This window comes from Delphinapterus leucas, chromosome 10, assembly GCF_059928025.1.
Source record: "Delphinapterus leucas isolate spDelLeu-1000000601 "Yukka" chromosome 10, BTC_Dleu_Yukka2, whole genome shotgun sequence".
NCBI classification, from domain to species: Eukaryota; Metazoa; Chordata; class Mammalia; order Artiodactyla; family Monodontidae; genus Delphinapterus; species Delphinapterus leucas.
This window is the reverse complement of record NC_143138.1, coordinates 63,873,854-63,892,862: the sequence shown is the minus strand read 5'-3', so window position 1 is coordinate 63,892,862 and position 19,009 is coordinate 63,873,854. Positions and strand designations below refer to the sequence as shown.

Sequence of the window (19,009 nt, the reverse complement as noted above, 5' to 3'; positions counted from 1 at the left end):
CTGTACAGTCAAGATGATCCACAAAGATTCACCTTAGGACCGCTTCTCTGTGTCCCACTCCCTAGGAAGCAGTGAGACCAGAGGGAGGGCAAAACTTAGGGGCTGCCACTCCCCAGGGGCTGCAGACTAGTGGGAGAGGAAAAACATCCCCAATCCAGGCAGCACCAGGGCAGACTTGAGAGGTGGGTGTGGGCTGGGTATCCTCTCGGGTGTGCCAAGCCCAGCCCAGGCACCATTCCGGCTTCCTCTGTCCTCTCCCCGCTGCTGCTTCCCTTCAAGGAACTAGTAGACCTGGGGAGGGGGAGGGGGAGGCGGTGGGGGGGCGCTTATTGGGCCGCAGGGCGTGGCTAACCTCGTGAGGTCACCAAGCGCTGGATAAACGGGTGCAGAGCGAGCGCAGGTGGCAGAGCCTTCGTTCCCGGAGTCGCCTCAAGAGCCCAGACATGAAGCTCTTCTTCCCCGCCCTGCTGTCCCTTGGGGCCCTTGGTGAGTGCGGGTACCTGGGGGCACGCCCCTCCGGGCGGGCGTCCGGGTCCCCTGGCCCCTCAGTGCGGGCATCCCGGTCCCGCGCACCGCCAGGTGGGCACCAGCGCCTGCAGCGGGGGAGGAGCCCGGGAGTGGGCCAGCTCCCGCCCACTCGCCTGGGGAGGGGCTGGAGCAGGGCTCCGCGAAGCAGGTTGGGTCTTTTCCCTAGAGCTGGCAGAGCTCCCCGAAGGGTCTTCCGGGTCCCTGTCCCATTTTGTCCTACCCATAGTACTGTTACATGCATATACATGGGGGGGACAATGAGACTCAGAGAGGGTGAGCGACTTGCCCAAGATACACAGGAGACTGGAGATGGGATCCCAGCTCCTGCAAGGACTATGTAACTTGGGCAAGAGAGAGTCTTTCTGAACCTTAGTTTCATTTAAAAATGGTCCAATCCTCTTCCCACACAGCTGTGAGGAGGGGGCAGGGTCCACCTGCTCTGTGGTAGGCAAAGGTGTACACAAGCCTCCCACTGCAGAAGGTCAGGGGTGGTGGCACAGACCCTGCTGATGGGACCCTTCTGCCAGAGGGTGTGAGAGAAGTGATTGGTTTCTGGTTTTTAATGTGCCAGGACTAGAAGGGGACTAAACAGAAGGGACTAAACAATTGTTTGTTCTGTACCCAAGTATCTGAAATAATTTCTGGGATGCTCCCAGGACACTCACCTATGATGGACATTAGTGATGTAAATGTGAGGGCAGGGCTTCCTGCAGTGGAGGGGGAGGGTCCAGGGCAGCAGCGGTAAGGGCTCGAGGGCGTCAGCACCTAGGCAGTGTGTGTGCATGGGGCTCAGAGTGAAAGCCCAGGTGTCACCCCCTTCCCCCAGCGGCAGGCCAGTGCAGCCTCCTCCTGTCCTAGGGCATCTACTCTGGGCTGGGAGCTTCCTGGATGAAAAGGAGTGGCTAAAGGATAGCAATGAGTTTATGCCCCCAAACCTGTCCCTGTCTTTTCTGGTCCCCTTCTCCAAATTCCTTCCCATGGGTATTGGTTATTTCTCTCTTCTCTAAGGCAGGATTGGCCTAGCCGGGACCAACTGCTCGGGACCAACTTCCCGTCTGCTCCCTGACACGTGGCCTGCTCGGGCCCCCAGCACAGGGTCAGGGCCACCTGGGAGAGGCCCGAGGGGTGGGAAGCCTTGCTTCCTAGAGGTGGTTACGGGCGGCGGTCTGGGTTCTGGCTCAGGGTTGCACCGCTGGGTTCCATTTTCACTTGAATCTTTGGTTGTCTTGGCCCCCACAGAGGTCTGCAGTTTAAATCCTGCAGTCCATGGGATGGTGGCCAATGTCCCAAAGTGTCACGGAATCCTTTGTCCTACCCAGCGGAAGGAGTGGCAGCTGCCCTAGGGGATTCCTGCCCTGCTTCTCATGGGTGTCCTGGCTGGCAAAGGCTGGGTGGGGTGGGAAGAGTAACTCCATCCCAGCCCCTGCCTTTGAGACAGGGGCACTACATGTCTGCACAGAAGGAATCTGAGGATTTGTACTTTCAGGAAGATTTCCTCGAGGCTCAGGTGGGCAGCATCTGAGTGACTGAGACAGATCAGGAGCAAGGCTAGGGATACAGGAGGGGCCAGGCCCAGACCTGCTTCAGGGAGCGTTTTGTCTTGAGAGGGACACACAGCTTCAGAGCTGGCTGGTGGGAGCTGTGGAGGGGATGAGCAGAATGCTGTGTTCTGCACCCAGCCCTGGTGTTTGGGGGGGCTGGGGACTGTGGATCTCAGAAAACCTCTCAGTGATGCTTTAGTTTCTTGGTTCATCCCCTCCCAGGGGAGCAAACGAGCTCTTCCCCATGTTCCCATTCCTGCCCCTGCTCACGCCCTCCCCCCAGCTTGAGGGGTGGTCTTCGTTTTGCTCTCTCCCTTCAGGTCCCATCTATTACTAAGCTAACTTTGGACACCAACTCCTTATTTGTGCCCTGTTCTCCATTTTCGATGCCTTTCTGCCTGGTTCCCAGGTTTCAGTCCACCTGTCCCTGCCCTCCCAATGAGTCACTGCTCCACTGCTTCCCAATCAGAACTTCTTGGGCCAGCATTGGAGGCTCTCCATGATCTGACCCCAAACACTTTACCAGCCCCATCTCCATGGCAGCCCGTCTCTAACCCAGTTAGCCTAAATAGGCAGGGGGTTTGGTGTCTGACCGCCTAGGTTCAAATCCTAGATCCTAACTTATTAGTTGTGAAACCTTGGGCAAGCCACATAACTAGTTGAAGCCACAGTTTCATCACCTGGAAAATGCGGATATCGGCAAAACTCACAATAAAGAGGGGCTGGGAGGGTTGAAGGAGACAGAACACATGAAGGGCTGAGTAAAGACCTGTGTAGAATGTGCTTGCAGCCGTCGTTGTGCACGTGGCCCATTGTTCCCACCTCTTGGAATGCCCCCACCCCCCATTATTGGCTGAGGTCATGGGGACATCACTCCTGGCTTGGTATTTGTTCTCTTCTAGAGCATTCATCATACTTGGCGTCCTCTTTTTGGGCTTTTGCCTCTCCAGGTAGGAGGTGAGAGCTGGTGCTGTCTGCTCGCATGTTCCTCTGCATATCACTCAGTGCTGTGTATGCAGAGAGCATCCAGGACATGCCATTGGGTCACAAATGGCTGAATCTGATAAGGCTAATTCTCACTTCAGGACAGTTCCAGGAAGGTTTCCAAGGACAGATTACACCCCCAGAGATGTCTCTGGGATGATGGCTGGTGGAGGAAGGGTGTGGCAGCCACACCCTTGGCGGGTGTCTCAATACCCTGGTGGGTCTGACTGCGCAGGGGACGGCTCATGAATAGGAGGTGGAAGAGGGCTGAATGGTCCACCCCAAAGCACATCCTAAAGGGGAGGTGGCTTTTGCAACCAAGAGTTTTTTGTTTTTTGTTTTTGGTAACGGCTTTACTGAGGTATATTTTACATATCATAAAATTCACCTATTTAAAGTGTACAATTTAACGATTTTTAGGAACTTTACCAAGTCGTGCAACCATCATGGTAAATCAGTTTTAGAACATTTCCACCCCCCATAAGAGTCCTCTCTCTGATACAGTGGTGAATGGTGATAACTCAGGCAAACCCACCCAAACTGACAACACCTACTACAGCTACTGACAAGGGGTGCGGTGTATTTTCCTTTGTTCCTTTGGCATCCTCTGGGAGATGCTCGTAGCCACAACCATCTAGAGAGACCCAGATTCCAGGTGGGACGCTGCCACTGCTGAGCAGCCATCACTCAGTGTCCTCAAGAGTCAGATTCCACACCAGAAACACAGGAGTAATAATCTCTTCCCTGCCTGCCTCCCAGGTTCCAGGGGGGAAAGCAGGTGGAAGAACTCCATAAACTGATAGAAGGCAGCATCATTGTTTTTTACAGGGGATAGGAAGTATGTCAGTCATAGGAGGGCAAAGAATCCAGAGAGACAATCCAGATTGTCTCCTCTAATTTGTTGAGAATTACAGCCCTCTGGCCAGCATGGTGTTGGCATTAGGCTAGCAAGACACCTCCATTTGAGGAGAGTGGCCTGACTTAGCCACAGAATGGAGAGGGAAGGGGAGGACAACTCCATGAGAGGGTGAGGCAGTCTCTTCCATGGGCAGTGGTGGAGCCCTCACTCCTCGGCTTCTTTCTCCCAGGACTGTGTCTGGCTGTCCCTAAGAAAAATGTTCGATGGTGCGCCATATCACAACCAGAGTGGTTAAAATGCTACCGATGGCAATGGAGGATGAAAATACTGGGTACTCCCTCTGTCACCTGTGTGAGGAGGACCTCTCGCTTTGAATGTATCCAGGCCATTGCAGTAAGTCCATGCCATAGGTTGGGTGGGACCAGACTGAAAGGGACAGGATCCGAGCGCAATAGAATATGTGTTCTCCCTGCTCCCTCTGTCCTTCTTCCTGGACACCTGTAAGCTGGGAGCTGTCCTCTCTCATAGGACACGATGCTATTTTGAAAGCAGAAATTAACATTCTGAAGTGGAGAACCACGTGTAGGGAAACTGGGATGGCCACAGAAATTGTGAATAAGCCAACAATTTGAAAGCACCAGAGTGAATATGCAACAGCTCTGACAAGTGACTGCCATTTACACTCTATAAAGAACTCTAATTGGTAAGAAACGTAGGATCATATAAGAAAAGCAACGTGAGGAGATGGAGTTCGTAATGAATAAAAATACTGATGAAAATGTTCCCCTTCATAATCAAGAGAAATACAAATCTAAGCAATTTGTTAGCACCTGCATTTCCTAAATAATAACCCTTAATAAAGTGAAACCCTGGCCCACTGGTGAGTCTATAGTGAAATTGATCCTCATAGTGAGTGGCATTCCAAGTTAGAAACGAGTCAGCTGGAAAGCAGAATGGCAATGACAGCCAAGGCCTTGAAGATAAAATGCCTATTGTCTGGGCGATCCCACCCTCAGATGCCTATCCGGAGGCAACAGGTCATCAGAAGGAAAAACAAGCTATGAGGACAAAGCTGTCCATAAAAGTACAGTTTTAACAGCAAAGAGTTAGAAGGAACCCAAGTGGTGAACATTGGAGGGAATTTTTAAAATTTAGCTTAATAAATTATGGAACAGCCACATTTATAATGAAATATCATGAAGTCAATAAAATCAATAAAGGCACTACAGAAGTAAGAAAATGTAGTCAGTTTTAGATGAATAAAACAGTCCGCAAAACATTATCTATACCAGGTTGCAAATATGAGAAATAGGTAAGCATATGAGGGGTAATATGCCAAAGGGAATGAACGTGGTCTATTATTATGATAAGTTTCAGATATATTAAGAGTTAAAATTTCTATTTAATAAACAAGAACTTAAAAGAAATATAGAGCAAAAACAGGGGAGAAAGCATCTAGAACAACTTTTAATATAAATGACCACGAAGGTTGCAATCCGCGGAGAGATCTAAGCCACGTGAAAAAGCAGCCACCCGCCAGCCTCAGGAGTCAAAGCAGTTCCGCTGGGGCTCATTACCCAAAAAGAGGGGGCTTGGGCTTGTGCCACCTCTCATGGCACCTGCGAGGACATGACTGAAAGCTGACCCTTTGGAAGATCCTTCCAGCCATGGAGGTTTCTGACCTTCTGAAGTTCACTTGCGTGGCTTAGGGTGGGTTTTCTCCTAAGCCGGTCTGGTCTCTGCTTTCAGGCAAAAAAGGCAGATGCTGTGACCCTGGATGGTGGTTTGGTGTTTGAGGCAGGCCTGGACCCCTACAAACTGCGGCCGGTAGCGGCAGAGGTCTACGGGACGGAAAAGCGTGAGTTGCCCCTGGGGACCCAGAAGGTGGGGTGGCCTGGGCCCTGGGCTCCGTGGAGTCAGAGTGGATGAGCCACAGAGGTGGTGTCTCGGGCAGCATCACACTTACAGGGAACGGAGTCCCTGGGCTCTTTGGGCCGGTCACTGACCCACCGGGGAAACAGAGCAGGCTCTGGGCTGCGGTGACCGGGTGAAACAGCAGCACACATTCCCCTTCCCACTGGGGGCTCGGCCAGCCTGGGCTGTTTCTCTCCCTCCGGTCCAGGCTAAGAGCTCTCGATTCTTTCTGCTCTTTTGCAGAGCCCCAAACCCAGTATTATGCCGTGGCTGTAGTGAAGAAGGACAGCAACTTTCAGCTGAACCAGCTACAAGGCCGGAAGTCCTGCCACACGGGCTTTGGCAGGTCCGCCGGGTGGAACATACCTATGGGGATACTTCGCCCGTTCTTGAATTGGACAGGGCCACCTGAGCCCCTCCAGAAAGGTAAGATGGCTGGGGGAGGGGTGTTGGGGGTGATCTCAGGCTGGGGTCTCTACTCCAGTGGCACATACACAAGCCACTTCGGGATGGCCCAGGTGGACATGTGGGATGACTCCAAGGCAGGGGTGAAGCTAACTGATGTGAAGCCTGCAGGGGCAGGGTCTGCCCGCACCAGCAGCCCTGCGAGGTGGCAGCTGAGTCTGTTCTCAGCCAAAGTACATCTCTCTGAGCTGCTAGCTTTGCAAAGGCTGACAGGCAGGGGTGGAGGGAGTGCACACTGGGGGGTGCCACTGGCTGTGGCCCGGTGGGCTCACACTCTGGTTCATTTCTCTCTGTTCAACAGCTGTGGCCAAATTCTTCTCTGCCAGCTGTGTTCCCTGCGTGGATGGAAAAGAGTACCCTAACCTCTGTCAGCTGTGCACAGGGACAGGGGGAAATAAATGTGCCTGCTCCTCCCAGGAACCATATTTTGGCTATTCTGGTGCCTTCAAGTGAGTGAGACTGTCCTCTTCTCCCCAGTGGCCCACATGTCCTCCGGCTAGGAAGCGCTCGTGTCTCTGGTCCCAAATAGAGCTCAGTCAGCTAGTGCGGACCATCGAGGAGGTCCAGTCCTACTGCTGTGCAGACAGAGAAACTGAGTCCGAAGAGGGTGCCCAGTGCATCTTCCCAGTGCACTTTCCCCTCTAGCCCCCCAGGCCCGACATGTGCCCTCTTACCTCTGCACCAGCCCCATGAGCAGCCACCTGGCCAGTGGCCCCTTCTGTCCCCCCAGAGAACCCTGAATCGGGCTTTGTCCCTCTGTTGCCCTGGGTTCCTCCTGCTGACTCTGTCCCCTCCATAACCACAGAGGGACTGAAGGAGTCTTGTCATGAGAAGACCAGTCCCAGTCTCCTGGCCAGGCAGGGCAGCCTGGCCTGTCCCGGAGCCAGGAGGCAGTGGGCTCCTACTGACTGACTGGCCCCAGCGCCTCTCTGCAAACCCCCCACCCAACTGATGCTGCCCCTGTTCCCCCATCTGCCTCTCGGACTCAGGCATTTTGCGCAGGGAGGCCTCCTTGCTTCTCCACTGGCCAGGGCACATCTGCCACTTAGTCCTGGGAGAAAAAAGCTACATGGCCAAGGACACTACTTTTACCCTCTGGTGTAGAGGCTTCGAAACTCTTTTACATAGAAGGACAAAGTTTGGCCCTCTCAGCCCTTAAAGCAGAAAGCAGGGGTCTCCTGCCAGCACCTGAGCGCTTCTTCCTTAGAATTCACCTGGAGGTGACCCCTGAAGCCTTCCCAGTGGGGATGCCCCAAAGCCTGAGGGCCCTGCCCTCCACAGATCAGGAGCCCACAGAAGACAAGCCGCAGGACCCTGTTCCACAGGGAGGCACGAGGAAGAAGTCGGGGAGGGCCGCTCTGTGCTGACCCTTCTGGTGCTTTCTCATCCCACAGGTGTCTGCAGGACGGGGCTGGAGATGTGGCTTTCGTGAAAGACAGTACAGTGTTTGGTAAGAGAGGAAGAGCCACGGGTACTGCCTCCTTTCCTTTTCTTTCCTTATTTTATTTTATTTCATTTCATTTTATTGTAATTCCAAGTAGTGAGCTAATTTGACTCCTCACTTCCTGGCCCACGATCATCAAGGTTCCCTACAGAGCATAGCTCTTATTTTATGTTATTTCATATTTTAAACGATCAGTTTTCTTCAAATCTCCCATGCCCGCTGTCTTTCTCTTCCCCTTCAAAGATGCCCATGCCAACGTATTTGACACATGCACATGTCCTCCGAGATATATAGGTGGTCTTGCAAAATGTGTAGTGCTGGTTTGTGTTTCTGGATTCTAAGCTCACAGAAGCTTTACTGATCATTATCGATCATGATGTGATCAAGGTTTTCCACTCAGCATTTTGTTTTGGAGATTTATCTGTGTTGTTGTACTTGTCTGGTTCAGTGGTTCTAATAGATGAGAAATGCTCCATGGAAAGCACACATCACTTTTTTTTTTTTTTTTTTTTTGGCTGCATTGGGTCTTCGTTGCTGCGTGCGGGCGTTCTCTAGTTGCAGCAAGCGGGAGCTACTCTTTGTTGCGGTGCCTGGGCTTCTCATTGTGGTGGCTTCTCTTGTTGTGGAGCACGGGCTCTACGCGCGTGGGCTTCAGTAGTTGCAGTGTGTTGGCTGAGTAGTTGTGGCTCGCAGGCTCTAGAGCGCAGGCTTAGTAGTTGTTGCAACTAAGCGCATGGGCTTAGTTGCTCTGCAGCATATGGGATCTTCCCGGACCAGGGATCACACCCGTGTCCCCTGCACTGGCATGCGGGTTCTTACCCACTGTGCCACCAGGGAAGTCCACACACATCACATTTTATTATCTATGGTTGTAAAGCAATAGATATGTCATTGTTGGTTTATTTTGCATTTCTCTGACGTCTAGTGAGTTTGATCATCTCAATATATTTGCTAGTAGTTTGGGCTTCCCTTTCTTCTTTTATGATCTTTGACTATTTTCCTCTTGATTTTCATGTCTGTTTCTTCATGATTTTGATTCAAGGCTAGGCATTCCTTCTCTCTAGATATCCAGCCATTGTTGGTTCTAGACTTTAGGAACGTCTTTTCTCAGTCAAAAAATCTGTCAGTAGCACCTTTGTTGAACAGAAGCCCTTGATATTGATAAGGTCAAATTGGTCACTTTTGCCCTGGTGGTTTGTGTTTTGGGGACTTTTAAAGATGCCCTCTTCCCTCCAGATCATAAATATTTTCTACAATAAGATTTATAGACTCCCCTCCCTAACACACACTTGTTTGTTCATACGTACTCTACCTAGGAAATCAGGTATGGATTTAGCTTCAGCATTTCCCCCCTTTAGAGTGAGATCATGTTCCTTACAGTAACGACTGTAAAAAATTCCACCCTTTTCCTACTGATATGTGGAGCCTCCTATACATCAAGCTTGTTTATAATCATGGATCAGTTTCTGAGCTATTTTGTTTCATTGGTCTATTTGTATTTTTCTGCATTTATTACTCTGGCTTGTAATGGTTCTTAATAGCTTGTGGGGGTCTGGGGAGAGAGAGAGTGCACGCAAGCACCTTCCCCCAACACTTTGCTATTTATTTTCTAACTAAAATTTTAGAATTATTTTGTTGAATTTCTAAAAACATCATACTTTAAGTAGAATTGTATTGAATTTAAATTGATTCATGAAAAATTGACATATTTATGTCAAACTGTCCAATCCCTGACCATGATAAATCTCTCCCTTCCTTTTTTTTTTTTTTAAATAAATTTATTTATTTTTGGCTGCATTGGGTCTTTGTGCTGCGCACAGGTTCCTCCTTGTGGTGGCTTCGCTTGTTGCGGAGCACGGGCTCTAGGCGCGTGGGCTTCAGTAGTTGTGGCTCGCTGGCTTCAGTAGTTGTGGTTTATGGGCTCTAGAGCACAGGCTCAGTAGTTATGGCATATGGGCTTAGTTGCTCTGCGGCATATGGGCTCTTCCCGGACCAGGGATCGAGCCCGTGTCCCCTGCATTGGCAGGCGGATTCCCAACCACTGCGCCACCAGGGAAGCCCAATCTCTCCCTTTTGATCACACCTCTTTTTATGTCCCTTAATAGAACTTACAGAACTTAACATTTTTCTCTTGGTCTCCTGCATTGTTTGTTTTTGTTTTATTTTGGCTGCGCAGCATGGCTTGCAGGATCTCAGTTCTCCAACCAGGGATTGAACCCAGGCCACGGCAGTGAAAGCACCGAGTCCTAACCCCTAGGCCCCCAGGGAACTCCTTCCTGCATTGTTTAATGAGGCTAATTACCAGCTATTCAATGGTTTTAGTTGCTATTATAGTATCATATTCTGTATTAGTTTCTGTTTTATTATTGCTAATGAGAGTAACATTTGATTTTTGTAGTGTTGCCTTGCTGGGCTCTCTTGTTAGTTTTATTAGTTTTTTCTTGGTTTCATTGGCTTTTCTATGTAGGTGAGTACCTCATCTTTAAAAAATTAGAGTTTGTCTTTTTCCCAGTGCTTACATCTCTTATTTCTTTAGTAAATTGTGAAATCCAGGTCGTCTGATACTGTGTTGGCAACATGACAGCTCTGCCTTGTTCCTGATTTTGAAGTGACTGTTTAAATTTTCTTCTTTTAGAATGATTTTGCTGTAGATATTTTGATAAGTGGCATTTATCAAGTTTAATACCTTTGCCAAGTTCTCTATGTTACTTGTTTTCCAAAACTAAAAAAAAAAAAAAAAAAGCACATATAGATGTTGAACATATAAATGCTTTTTCTGCACCTATTAGGATTAAGATGATCTCATGGTTTTCCTTTAACCCATTCTTGTCATGAATTACTTTAGCTTCTTTGACATTCAGCCATTCTTTTGTGAATGGAATAAACTGATAAACCTTAATCCTGATCTATTAGTTTTAAAATACTCTGTTATATTGAGTTCGCTAATTATTTTAGATTTTTGTGTTTATGTTCATAAGTAAAATAGGTCTGTAATTATTCCCTCCTGTACTTCTTTCTCTGATTTTGAGATCAAGATTATACTAAGCTCATAAAACAACTTGGGTCAGTTTCCGTCACTTCATGTATTCTGAAGCAGTTTACATGTGATATAGATGAACAGTTCCAAATTGGGATGAACTCACTCATAAAAATAATCTTTTCTTTTGATACACCCAAGTGTTGAGAAGTGGCTCAACTGTATTTCTTGCTTTAAAATTTTTCTTGTTTTTATTCTTGCTGGAGATGTGGGTAAGGCAGCAGCCCCTGGCTGGCCCCCTGGGCTTGTCTCCGTCATGTGACCCTTTTCTAGGTGGAGTTGCCGTGGAAACAGATGGGTCTGGTTCAGCCTCCTTGGCTTGCCAGGCAGGAGTTGCAGCAACCCCAGGGCCTGTATGATGCAATCAGAGGAACGTGGGCTTTGCCGCTAAGGCTTTCTGGGCACTGTCTTTACCTTTCTGGACATTCTGGAGCAATCCACTGCCTTTCTGACCCCCAGTTTTGTCAACTGTGTAAGATGTCTCCTCCAGCTCAAATTCTATGGGGGAAGGGGGACTACAGCTCACGGCTACTGTCTGGGGTTGCCTCATCTGGGCTCCCCTCCACCTCCCTCTTTCCCTAGAGAACCTGCCAGCGAAGGCTGACAGGGACCAGTATGAGCTGCTCTGCCCAAACAATACTCGGAAGCCAGTGGATGCATTCAAGGAGTGCCACCTAGCCCAGATCCCTTCTCATGCTGTTGTGGCCCGAAGTGTGGATGGCAAGGAGGACTTGATCTGGAAGCTTCTCCTCAAGGCACAGGTATCCCCACCCAGAGTACCCCTAACCTGCTTGGATTTGGTGGGGGGGGCTTCCTTCCTTCTTTCCCTAACTACCCGCCACTATAGAAGTCCTCTGTAGCCTCACTGCACAGATGCAGTGGCTTGCCTGTCTCTAGGCCATATTCCACACAGCAGGAACAATGAAGCCCCTTCTAGCATTACGGACTGGTGGTGTCTCATGGGCTGGAGTGGAAGCAGGGGGAGGACAATGCGATATTCTCAGGACTCTAAGGTGCTTGGAACCCAGCAGCTTTTTAAAGATGAAGTCATAACTGAGCTATGTCACAGGGATGGCTTGAGTCCCTCTATGGGAGGAAGTCAACCAAGGTTCCTCCTCTCAGAGTCATCCCTAAGTTCCAGATGTTCTTTTTCAACATCGTGTTTTTGTTTCCTATTTACCACTGACATCATAATTCTCTTTTCCCTTAATTAGGAGAAGTTTGGAAAAAGCACTCTACAGGGGTTCCAGCTCTTTGGCTCTCCTCGTGGGCAGAAGGACCTGCTATTCAAAGACTCTGCCCTTGGGTTTTTGAGGATCCCCTCAAAGATAGATTCTGGGCTGTACCTGGGCTTCCGCTACCTCACCGCATTGCAGGGCCTGAGGGAAAGTGAGTGAGGGCCAGGCAGGCCCCAAGGGCAGGCTGGTGTGGGTGGTAAGCCATGGGTGAGGCCTTTGGGGAGCACCTCACCCCCACCCCATGGGAAGCTTGCCCCTGCTCTGTAGTGGTCACTTGGCCATCTCCAAGCCACTGGAGGTCTTCACCATGGTAGGTTTGATGTGAGTGTGAGCATCTTCTGTGCACCAAGTCAGGTGAAAAGTGTCTCCAAAGGAATGTGTCGCCTCCTGATAATACTGCCACAGGTCCCTGTGTGCGTCAGGCTCCCCAGCCCTGACGAAAGAGTCAGTTTGCCTCCCAGGAAGTGAGAAGTATGAACATGAACCAAGAGAGCCAGGGCCCCTCCTGGGATAAATCCAGAGGCCTGGTGGGACATGGCCCAGTGCCTGGGCCCTGAACTTGGCTGGGATACCACACTGGGCCAGCTCAGCCATGGCTCCTTCTCCACTGGAGGCTTCAGATGGGGTCTGGGTGAACTGGGAAGCTGCGCTGTTGTCAGTGGTGGTGACTGCCTGCCTTAGGGGAAGTCAGGACGGGGCTCAAGTTCCCCTAGGCAGATTCTCTTGGGGCTGCCACTGTTTCTGTGTCCTGGAGCTTTCATCCAGTAGGACAGAGATATTAGGCAATATCTCGGTATCTCTTTCATTACACTAAAGCTTGAAGGGTGGATTAGAAGCCGGGGAAGCCTCCAAAGGAACAGAAATGAGACACAAGGAGGGCTATGCCTGAAGAAGGGTTTGGGGAGCTGAGAGTGGAGGGGGGAGAGGAGCACGTGAAAGGGAAGAGGCGCAGGTGTCTGATTCCACTCTTCCCTGGAGGAAGTAGCTGCCGCCCAGCGAGCGTCGGGGCAGGAAGGGGGCTCTGAGTGGAGCCGGCGCTCCAGGGAGGTCGGCGGGCCTGGGTGTCCCTCGCTGGGCTCAGGGCACCTGCCGACCGCCATGTCCCCGGGCAGCTTTAGCGGAGGTGGAGGCGCGGCGCGCGCGGGTCGTGTGGTGCGCGGTGGGACCCGAGGAGGAGCGCAAGTGCCGGCAGTGGAGCCTCCAGAGCAACCAGAGCGTGGCCTGCGCCACGGCCTCCACCACCGAGGACTGCATCGCCCTGGTGCTGGTAGGTGGCCGGCGGCGGGCTTGCGGGCGGTGCGGGCGGGGCAGCGCTCCTAGGAGACCGAGGTCACGGGCATCTGGTCTGAAGTGAGGCGGACCTTAGAAGCGCTACGGCCCCGGGGGCGGGGTCTGCTCGCTCCTGCGCAGCGTGGGAACAGACACAGCTTTCCGTCTGCAATCTGTTTACTGTGGGCTTTCCAATCTGATTTTAAGAACGAGTTGCGATGAATGCAGGTAATTTGGAAAATATAGAAAGATGTGATGTAAAAACAAAACACTGGGACCTCATGCAGAGATACCACAGTTAGAGTTTTGCTAACTTCCCACTCCAGGATTTCTCGGTTCATCTCAGTTTAGGCTCGGAACAGTACTGGGTCGTTCCAGTTACGTAGTTTGAGTCCTTTTCACTTAACAGTGTATCATGGCCATTTCCCCACGTGACATATTCTTTGAAAACGCTTTCAAAAGTGATTTCAGGATATCTTTTATATGGTGTGGCACAGTTTAGCCATGACCCTATTCTTCTTTGTCTCCTTATTTTGTTGTTAACAATAACCCTGTGCTGTGCAGCCTCGAATAGAAATCTTTATCCACATCTCCTATTAGCTTTAATAATGTTGTAAAAAAATTATTACTTAGGGAGTTTTACAATCTTGATGAATCCGTGTTCCAATTCTGGAGCGTGGGCTCGTTCATTCTGATGGTGAGCGAATTTCATTGTTTCTGCCCACTTGTTGAATAGCTTCTGTGTAGCACTTTGAGTGTAGTGCTAATGAGCAGAGACTAGACAAGACCAGCTCTTCCCATCTGTCTCCTCAGTGAGTGAGGCTGGTCCAGGAGGGCATCCCAAAAGTACTCCAAGTGCAGAAAGGGATTTTGTTCAGAGGACCGGGCTATCTGTACCCGGTCTTTCCAATGGAAGCGACAGCATGAAAGGCATGTAGGTCTGATAGAGAATTAATAGTGCACATGGCATTTCCTTGGGGTCCTCAGTTCAACCCTTGCTGCTTTACTGGGGCACCTGACAGCCATTCTCTTAGAGCTGTAAAGGCAGGCGGGACAGGAAACAGCCTCACTGTGGTGCTGGAGATATGCTTTGTCTTGGCAGAAAGGAGAAGCTGATGCCCTGAGCTTAGATGGAGGATATGTCTACACTGCGGGCAAGTGTGGTTTGGTGCCTGTCCTGGCAGAGAACCAAAGTAAGTGGAGAAGAGTCCTCTCTGGTTTATTCCCTCAGGGCTTCAGGGGTGGGGTATAGAGAGGAGTAATCCCACTCTGTGGGTCCAAGTGGAGACATTAAAATGGACAGATACGTTCAAACAGGAGAATCAGGGGAAAGAATAGATGACAGGGGCCATGTTACCCACACAGCCTATTGTAGTGAGAACTGACAAAGCCCAGATTGGTTTCCTCTTTTTAATTTTTAAAAAGATTTTAGTAAAGTATAATATATATGCAGAAAAGTGCACACAAGTGTACAACTCAAGGACATTTCACAAAGTGGTACATCCCCAAGCGCTAGGGCCCAGAGCAGGACACAGCAGGTTCCACAAGTCTCCTTGTGTCCTCCTGTCACCAGCCCCCTTACTCCAGCAAGGGTAATGACTCCTGACTTCAAATGGCACAGATCAGTTCTGCCCGTTTTTGAACTCTATGTAAAAGGAGTTGCACAGCATGTGCTTTTAAAAATGTCTTTTGCTCAGCATTATACCTCGTTCTGTAGTATTCTATTTTGTGACTCCGCTGCAGTTATTTATTCTACTATGGATGAGCATTTGGGTAATTTCCAGTTGGCTGCTGTGGATAGCGTTGGTATGAGCATCTGTGTCTGTGTCGTTTGGTGAGCACGTATATGCATTTCTGCTGCATGGAACTGCTGGGACAGTCTCTTTGGACTTGATTCTGCAAAGACAAATACCTTCTGATTTCACTCCTACGTGGAATATTAAAAAAAAAAAGTGAACAAACCAAACCAAATCAAACAAAAACAAACACACAGATTCAGGGAATAGAGTAGTGCATACAAGAGGGAAAGGGGGAGCGGGGGGAGAGGGAAAGGGGTAAAGGGCGTCAGCTGTAGGTGATGGATAGAAACTAAACTTTTGGTAGGTATATAGAAGTCAAAATATAATGCTGTATGCGTGAAACTTAAATAATGTTATAAACCAATTAAATATACTTTTCCAATAAAACAACACCTACAGATTCACATTATCCATCACATGAAACAGGAGTGATGCGACTTTTTCCCAAGGAGAAGCCAGTTACTGAGTCTGAAAGCATGGATCTCCCCATGCTGAAGGGACCTAAGAAATGCTACTTTATCCTTAGCCTCTCCAGAGGGAACTAGAGGAGGTCAGGCAGGTGAGACAAGGTGCCCCTCACCTCCAATGGGCGAGGATTAGGTAGGAGTACTTTGGTTGCACATGACACAATCCCATTGCCAAGTGGCTTAAATAAAAAAGATAGTTGATTGGTTTATGTGGTGATTGAACTGTCCAGACGTTAGTTTCAGCAGTTCCACCCCTGGGTACATCCCCAGACGTGTATGAAGATGTCAGTGCCAATATTGGAAGCAGTGAACTTAGGAGCCCTAACTCAGCTCAATAAGTTACAGACAGTAAGGCGGTTTGAACTTAAAAACACAGTATTGGGACAAATACCATATGATATCACTTATATGTGGAATCTAAAATATGGCACAAATAAACCTATCTACAAAACAGACTCACAGACATAGAGATCAAACATGTGGTTGCCAAGGGGGAGAGGAAGAGGGAGAGGGAGAGGGAGGGACTGGGAGTTTGGGGTTGGTAGATGTAAACTATTATATATAGGATGGATAAACAACAAGGCCCTACTGTACAGCACAGGAAACTATATCCAGTCTCCTGGGATAAATGATAATGGAAAAGAATATTTAAAAAAATGTGTCTGTGTATAACTGAGTCACTTTGCTGTACAGCAGAGACTGGCACAACACTGTAAATCATCTATACTTCAATTAGGGCATTCCCTGGCGGTCCAGTGGGGTTAGGACTCGGTACTTTTACTGTCGGGGCCCAGGTTCGATCCCTGGTCGGGGAACTAAGGTCCTGCAAGCCACATGGCACGGCCAAAAAAAAAAAAGAGCTTAAAAACACAGTATTGGGTTGAAAATAAAAAAAAAAGGAGGAAACTTAGTGAAGTCTATAATACAATGCCATTTATTTATATTAAAAACACATATACACAAAACCATGCCAGTATATGTTCTTTGATATGTGTGTACCTTTGAAAAATATATGATCACAATAAAACATGTGTTTCATGACGTTTTGCTTGTCTTTATTCTTTCAGAATCCTCCAAAAGCAACAGCTCAGATTGTGTGCACAGACCAACGGAAGGTGAGTTGGAATCGATCACTTTCAGAGTCAAGGGTAGGTTTTTGTATCTGGAGGAGGAGGTGGTGGGAACTTAAAAAAACCTCACAGAGATGCAGCCATAGAAGCTGTAAGTTCTTTTGCAGATGCAAATCATTCATAGATGAGTAACTATAATTACGTTTTTATGGACCTTCATACATGGCAGAGAAATATAAGAGTTCCTCATTTTGTCCTGACCACGGTGAAGGTGGGGTGTTACACCCCCATCTCATATGGACGCGGAAAGTGTCCCGGATGTCACTCACAGCCATTGATAATACTGTGGCAGATCCTGGCCTGGAACCAGGCCCCTTGTGCTAAATCCCTTGCCCTGTGCACCAGCCCACCTGCCTGCCAGAGCTGGTGCTTCCTCAACTTCGGCAGAGCTCTGCACTTGCCGGCAGCGGAGTCTGCCCGGTGCGTGCTCTCAGGAGGAGGACTGCACCCCATTGACCCTCTCTCAGCACAGGGAGGTCCTTGGGGACACACCCCCTGCATGCACACAGCACTTATTCCGGCGGCCATCATTGCTCTGGCCTGATGCAGTTGGTGTATTGCATGTTGCAGTTGGCGATCTACGCACTCTTGGGGTCATGCTTCTTGGTCAGTGTTCGTGGCTTTAGTAGCCCACGTCTAAAATAGAATGAACTGCCGGTTTATAACTCAGGGGCAGTATCTGGCTGGTCAAGGACTTCAAGGATCAGCTTACTATTTCATTTCATAACCCAGATCAATCTCATTTTAACAGAGAGCAGCAGCTTAAACTTTGTTGGTCTCTCAGACAGTGGCCAGTCATCCGGGGAAATCATTGCCTGGTGATGCTTCTTGACCTTCGTTGGCTTGGGTTGCACACAGCTGCAGTAGAGTGCATGGACCGGGCCCTGGGAGGCTAAGACCTGCTCTTCTCTTGTCCAAGGGTATCTTGCCGTGGCAGTTGTCAAGAAGGCAAATGCTGAGCTCACATGGAATTCTCTGAGAGGCAAGAAGTCCTGCCACACTGCCGTGGACAGGACCGCAGGCTGGAACATCCCCATGGGCCTGATCGCCAACCAGACAGGCTCCTGCAAATTTGGTAGGAGTCCCGAGGGAGTCGTGGGTCGGCCATCCTGAGGGGCAGGCTGGGCTCCTCTGTAGAACTCAGGGAGGGGAGGTGTGGGGACTTGCAGGCTGACCGTGGCTTACAGGCCTTTTCTGGTGTAAGCAAGATCCCCCTGCGGCTTCCTTCTGCAGCTTCTCCACACAGCACTTCCCACACCCCCTCCACCCCACACGAAGGCGCAAAACTGGAGGATCGGTCTGTTTCTCTGCACCCTAAGAATGGGTGCAGGTCCTGAGAAGTACAAAAGTCACTTTTTGCTTCCTGGAGCTCCGGATCTAAATTCCTCCCAGGCACTGGCTTCTCAATTTGGGAAAAGCCATCTGCCTTCCTCATGAAAGGTGACTTCTGTTACTAAACAGAACTGACATCTTACTCCACGCTGTAGAGGAAACTGAGTAAGACCTCCAGGCTTTTGGCTCAGCCTCGCCTCCTGGCTGCACGCCGTGCTCACACCCCACATGTGAGCCACGCCCTACCTGCCGTGGGCCTGGTGACGTGGAGCTGTGTGCCACGTTCTTTTCATGGCCCACCTCCCGGGCAGGCATCTGCTCAAGTGGGGCCCTGCTGCATTTTGAATGGGTCTGTGATCCTGGCTTGGTGGGCTCTCGTGTGGCTCTGTTCCTCACTAGCAGTGCACACTGGTGTCGCCCTCTATGACCCCACGGCAGCCTCCAGGTTGTGGGCAAGCTGCCAGGACCACAGTGGGACACTCCCAGCCCTAGCCCGAGCTTGGCACGTGGCATGGCTCTTCCAGTGGCAGGGGCTGCATGAGTTGGATAATGGGTGCTACTTGCTTGTCGGGGCAGGGCTTTCTTGTCACCTTTATTTCCTCTCTTTTCAATCTGTATTAATCCATGTTAACTCCTTAATGTGGGTTAAATCACATGGTGGGTTGGTTCATATTAGGTTCAGCTGCAAGGACAGAAAACCCCCAGTAGAAGTGAATAGAAGTTTATTTCTCTCCCACGTGAGTGGAGTCCAGCGGTGGATTGTCCAGAGCTGGCAGGACAACTACATGGTGTCAAGGGCCCAGGTTTCAAACATCTGGCTATTCTGAAACATATGTGGCTTCCGTGCTCAAGGTCGCTCATGGCCCATGTCACATCTGGGGGTCCAATCCCCACTTCTGCATTCCATGTGCAGAATGAAGGAAGGGAAGAAGGGGCAAAACACGTGTGCCAACTGTCTTTTAAGGATGTCAGGACACTGGCACCCAACACCCCTGCTCATAT

General features: G+C 49.8%; 1 protein-coding gene across 2 annotated transcripts in view; it reads left to right on the top strand.

The window, feature by feature from the left end:
- Nucleotides 1-315: 315 nt before the first annotated feature.
- LTF (lactotransferrin) overlaps nucleotides 316-19,009 on the top strand; it is a 28,269-nt gene continuing 9,575 nt past the window's right edge. The window contains exons 1-12 of one of the 2 annotated variants that reach the window (XM_089918051.1): nucleotides 316-486; nucleotides 4,142-4,305; nucleotides 5,662-5,770; nucleotides 6,070-6,252; nucleotides 6,593-6,740; nucleotides 7,686-7,741; nucleotides 11,355-11,533; nucleotides 11,987-12,161; nucleotides 13,123-13,277; nucleotides 14,382-14,472; nucleotides 16,613-16,660; nucleotides 17,595-17,750. In XM_089918051.1, coding sequence (XP_089774177.1) covers nucleotides 444-486; nucleotides 4,142-4,305; nucleotides 5,662-5,770; nucleotides 6,070-6,252; nucleotides 6,593-6,740; nucleotides 7,686-7,741; nucleotides 11,355-11,533; nucleotides 11,987-12,161; nucleotides 13,123-13,277; nucleotides 14,382-14,472; nucleotides 16,613-16,660; nucleotides 17,595-17,750 — 1,507 coding nt within the window. In that variant the 5' untranslated portion in view covers nucleotides 316-443. The remainder of the gene's footprint in view (nucleotides 487-4,141; nucleotides 4,306-5,661; nucleotides 5,771-6,069; nucleotides 6,253-6,592; nucleotides 6,741-7,685; nucleotides 7,742-11,354; nucleotides 11,534-11,986; nucleotides 12,162-13,122; nucleotides 13,278-14,381; nucleotides 14,473-16,612; nucleotides 16,661-17,594; nucleotides 17,751-19,009) is intronic. The other variant, XM_022573364.2, reaches the window with a different exon arrangement.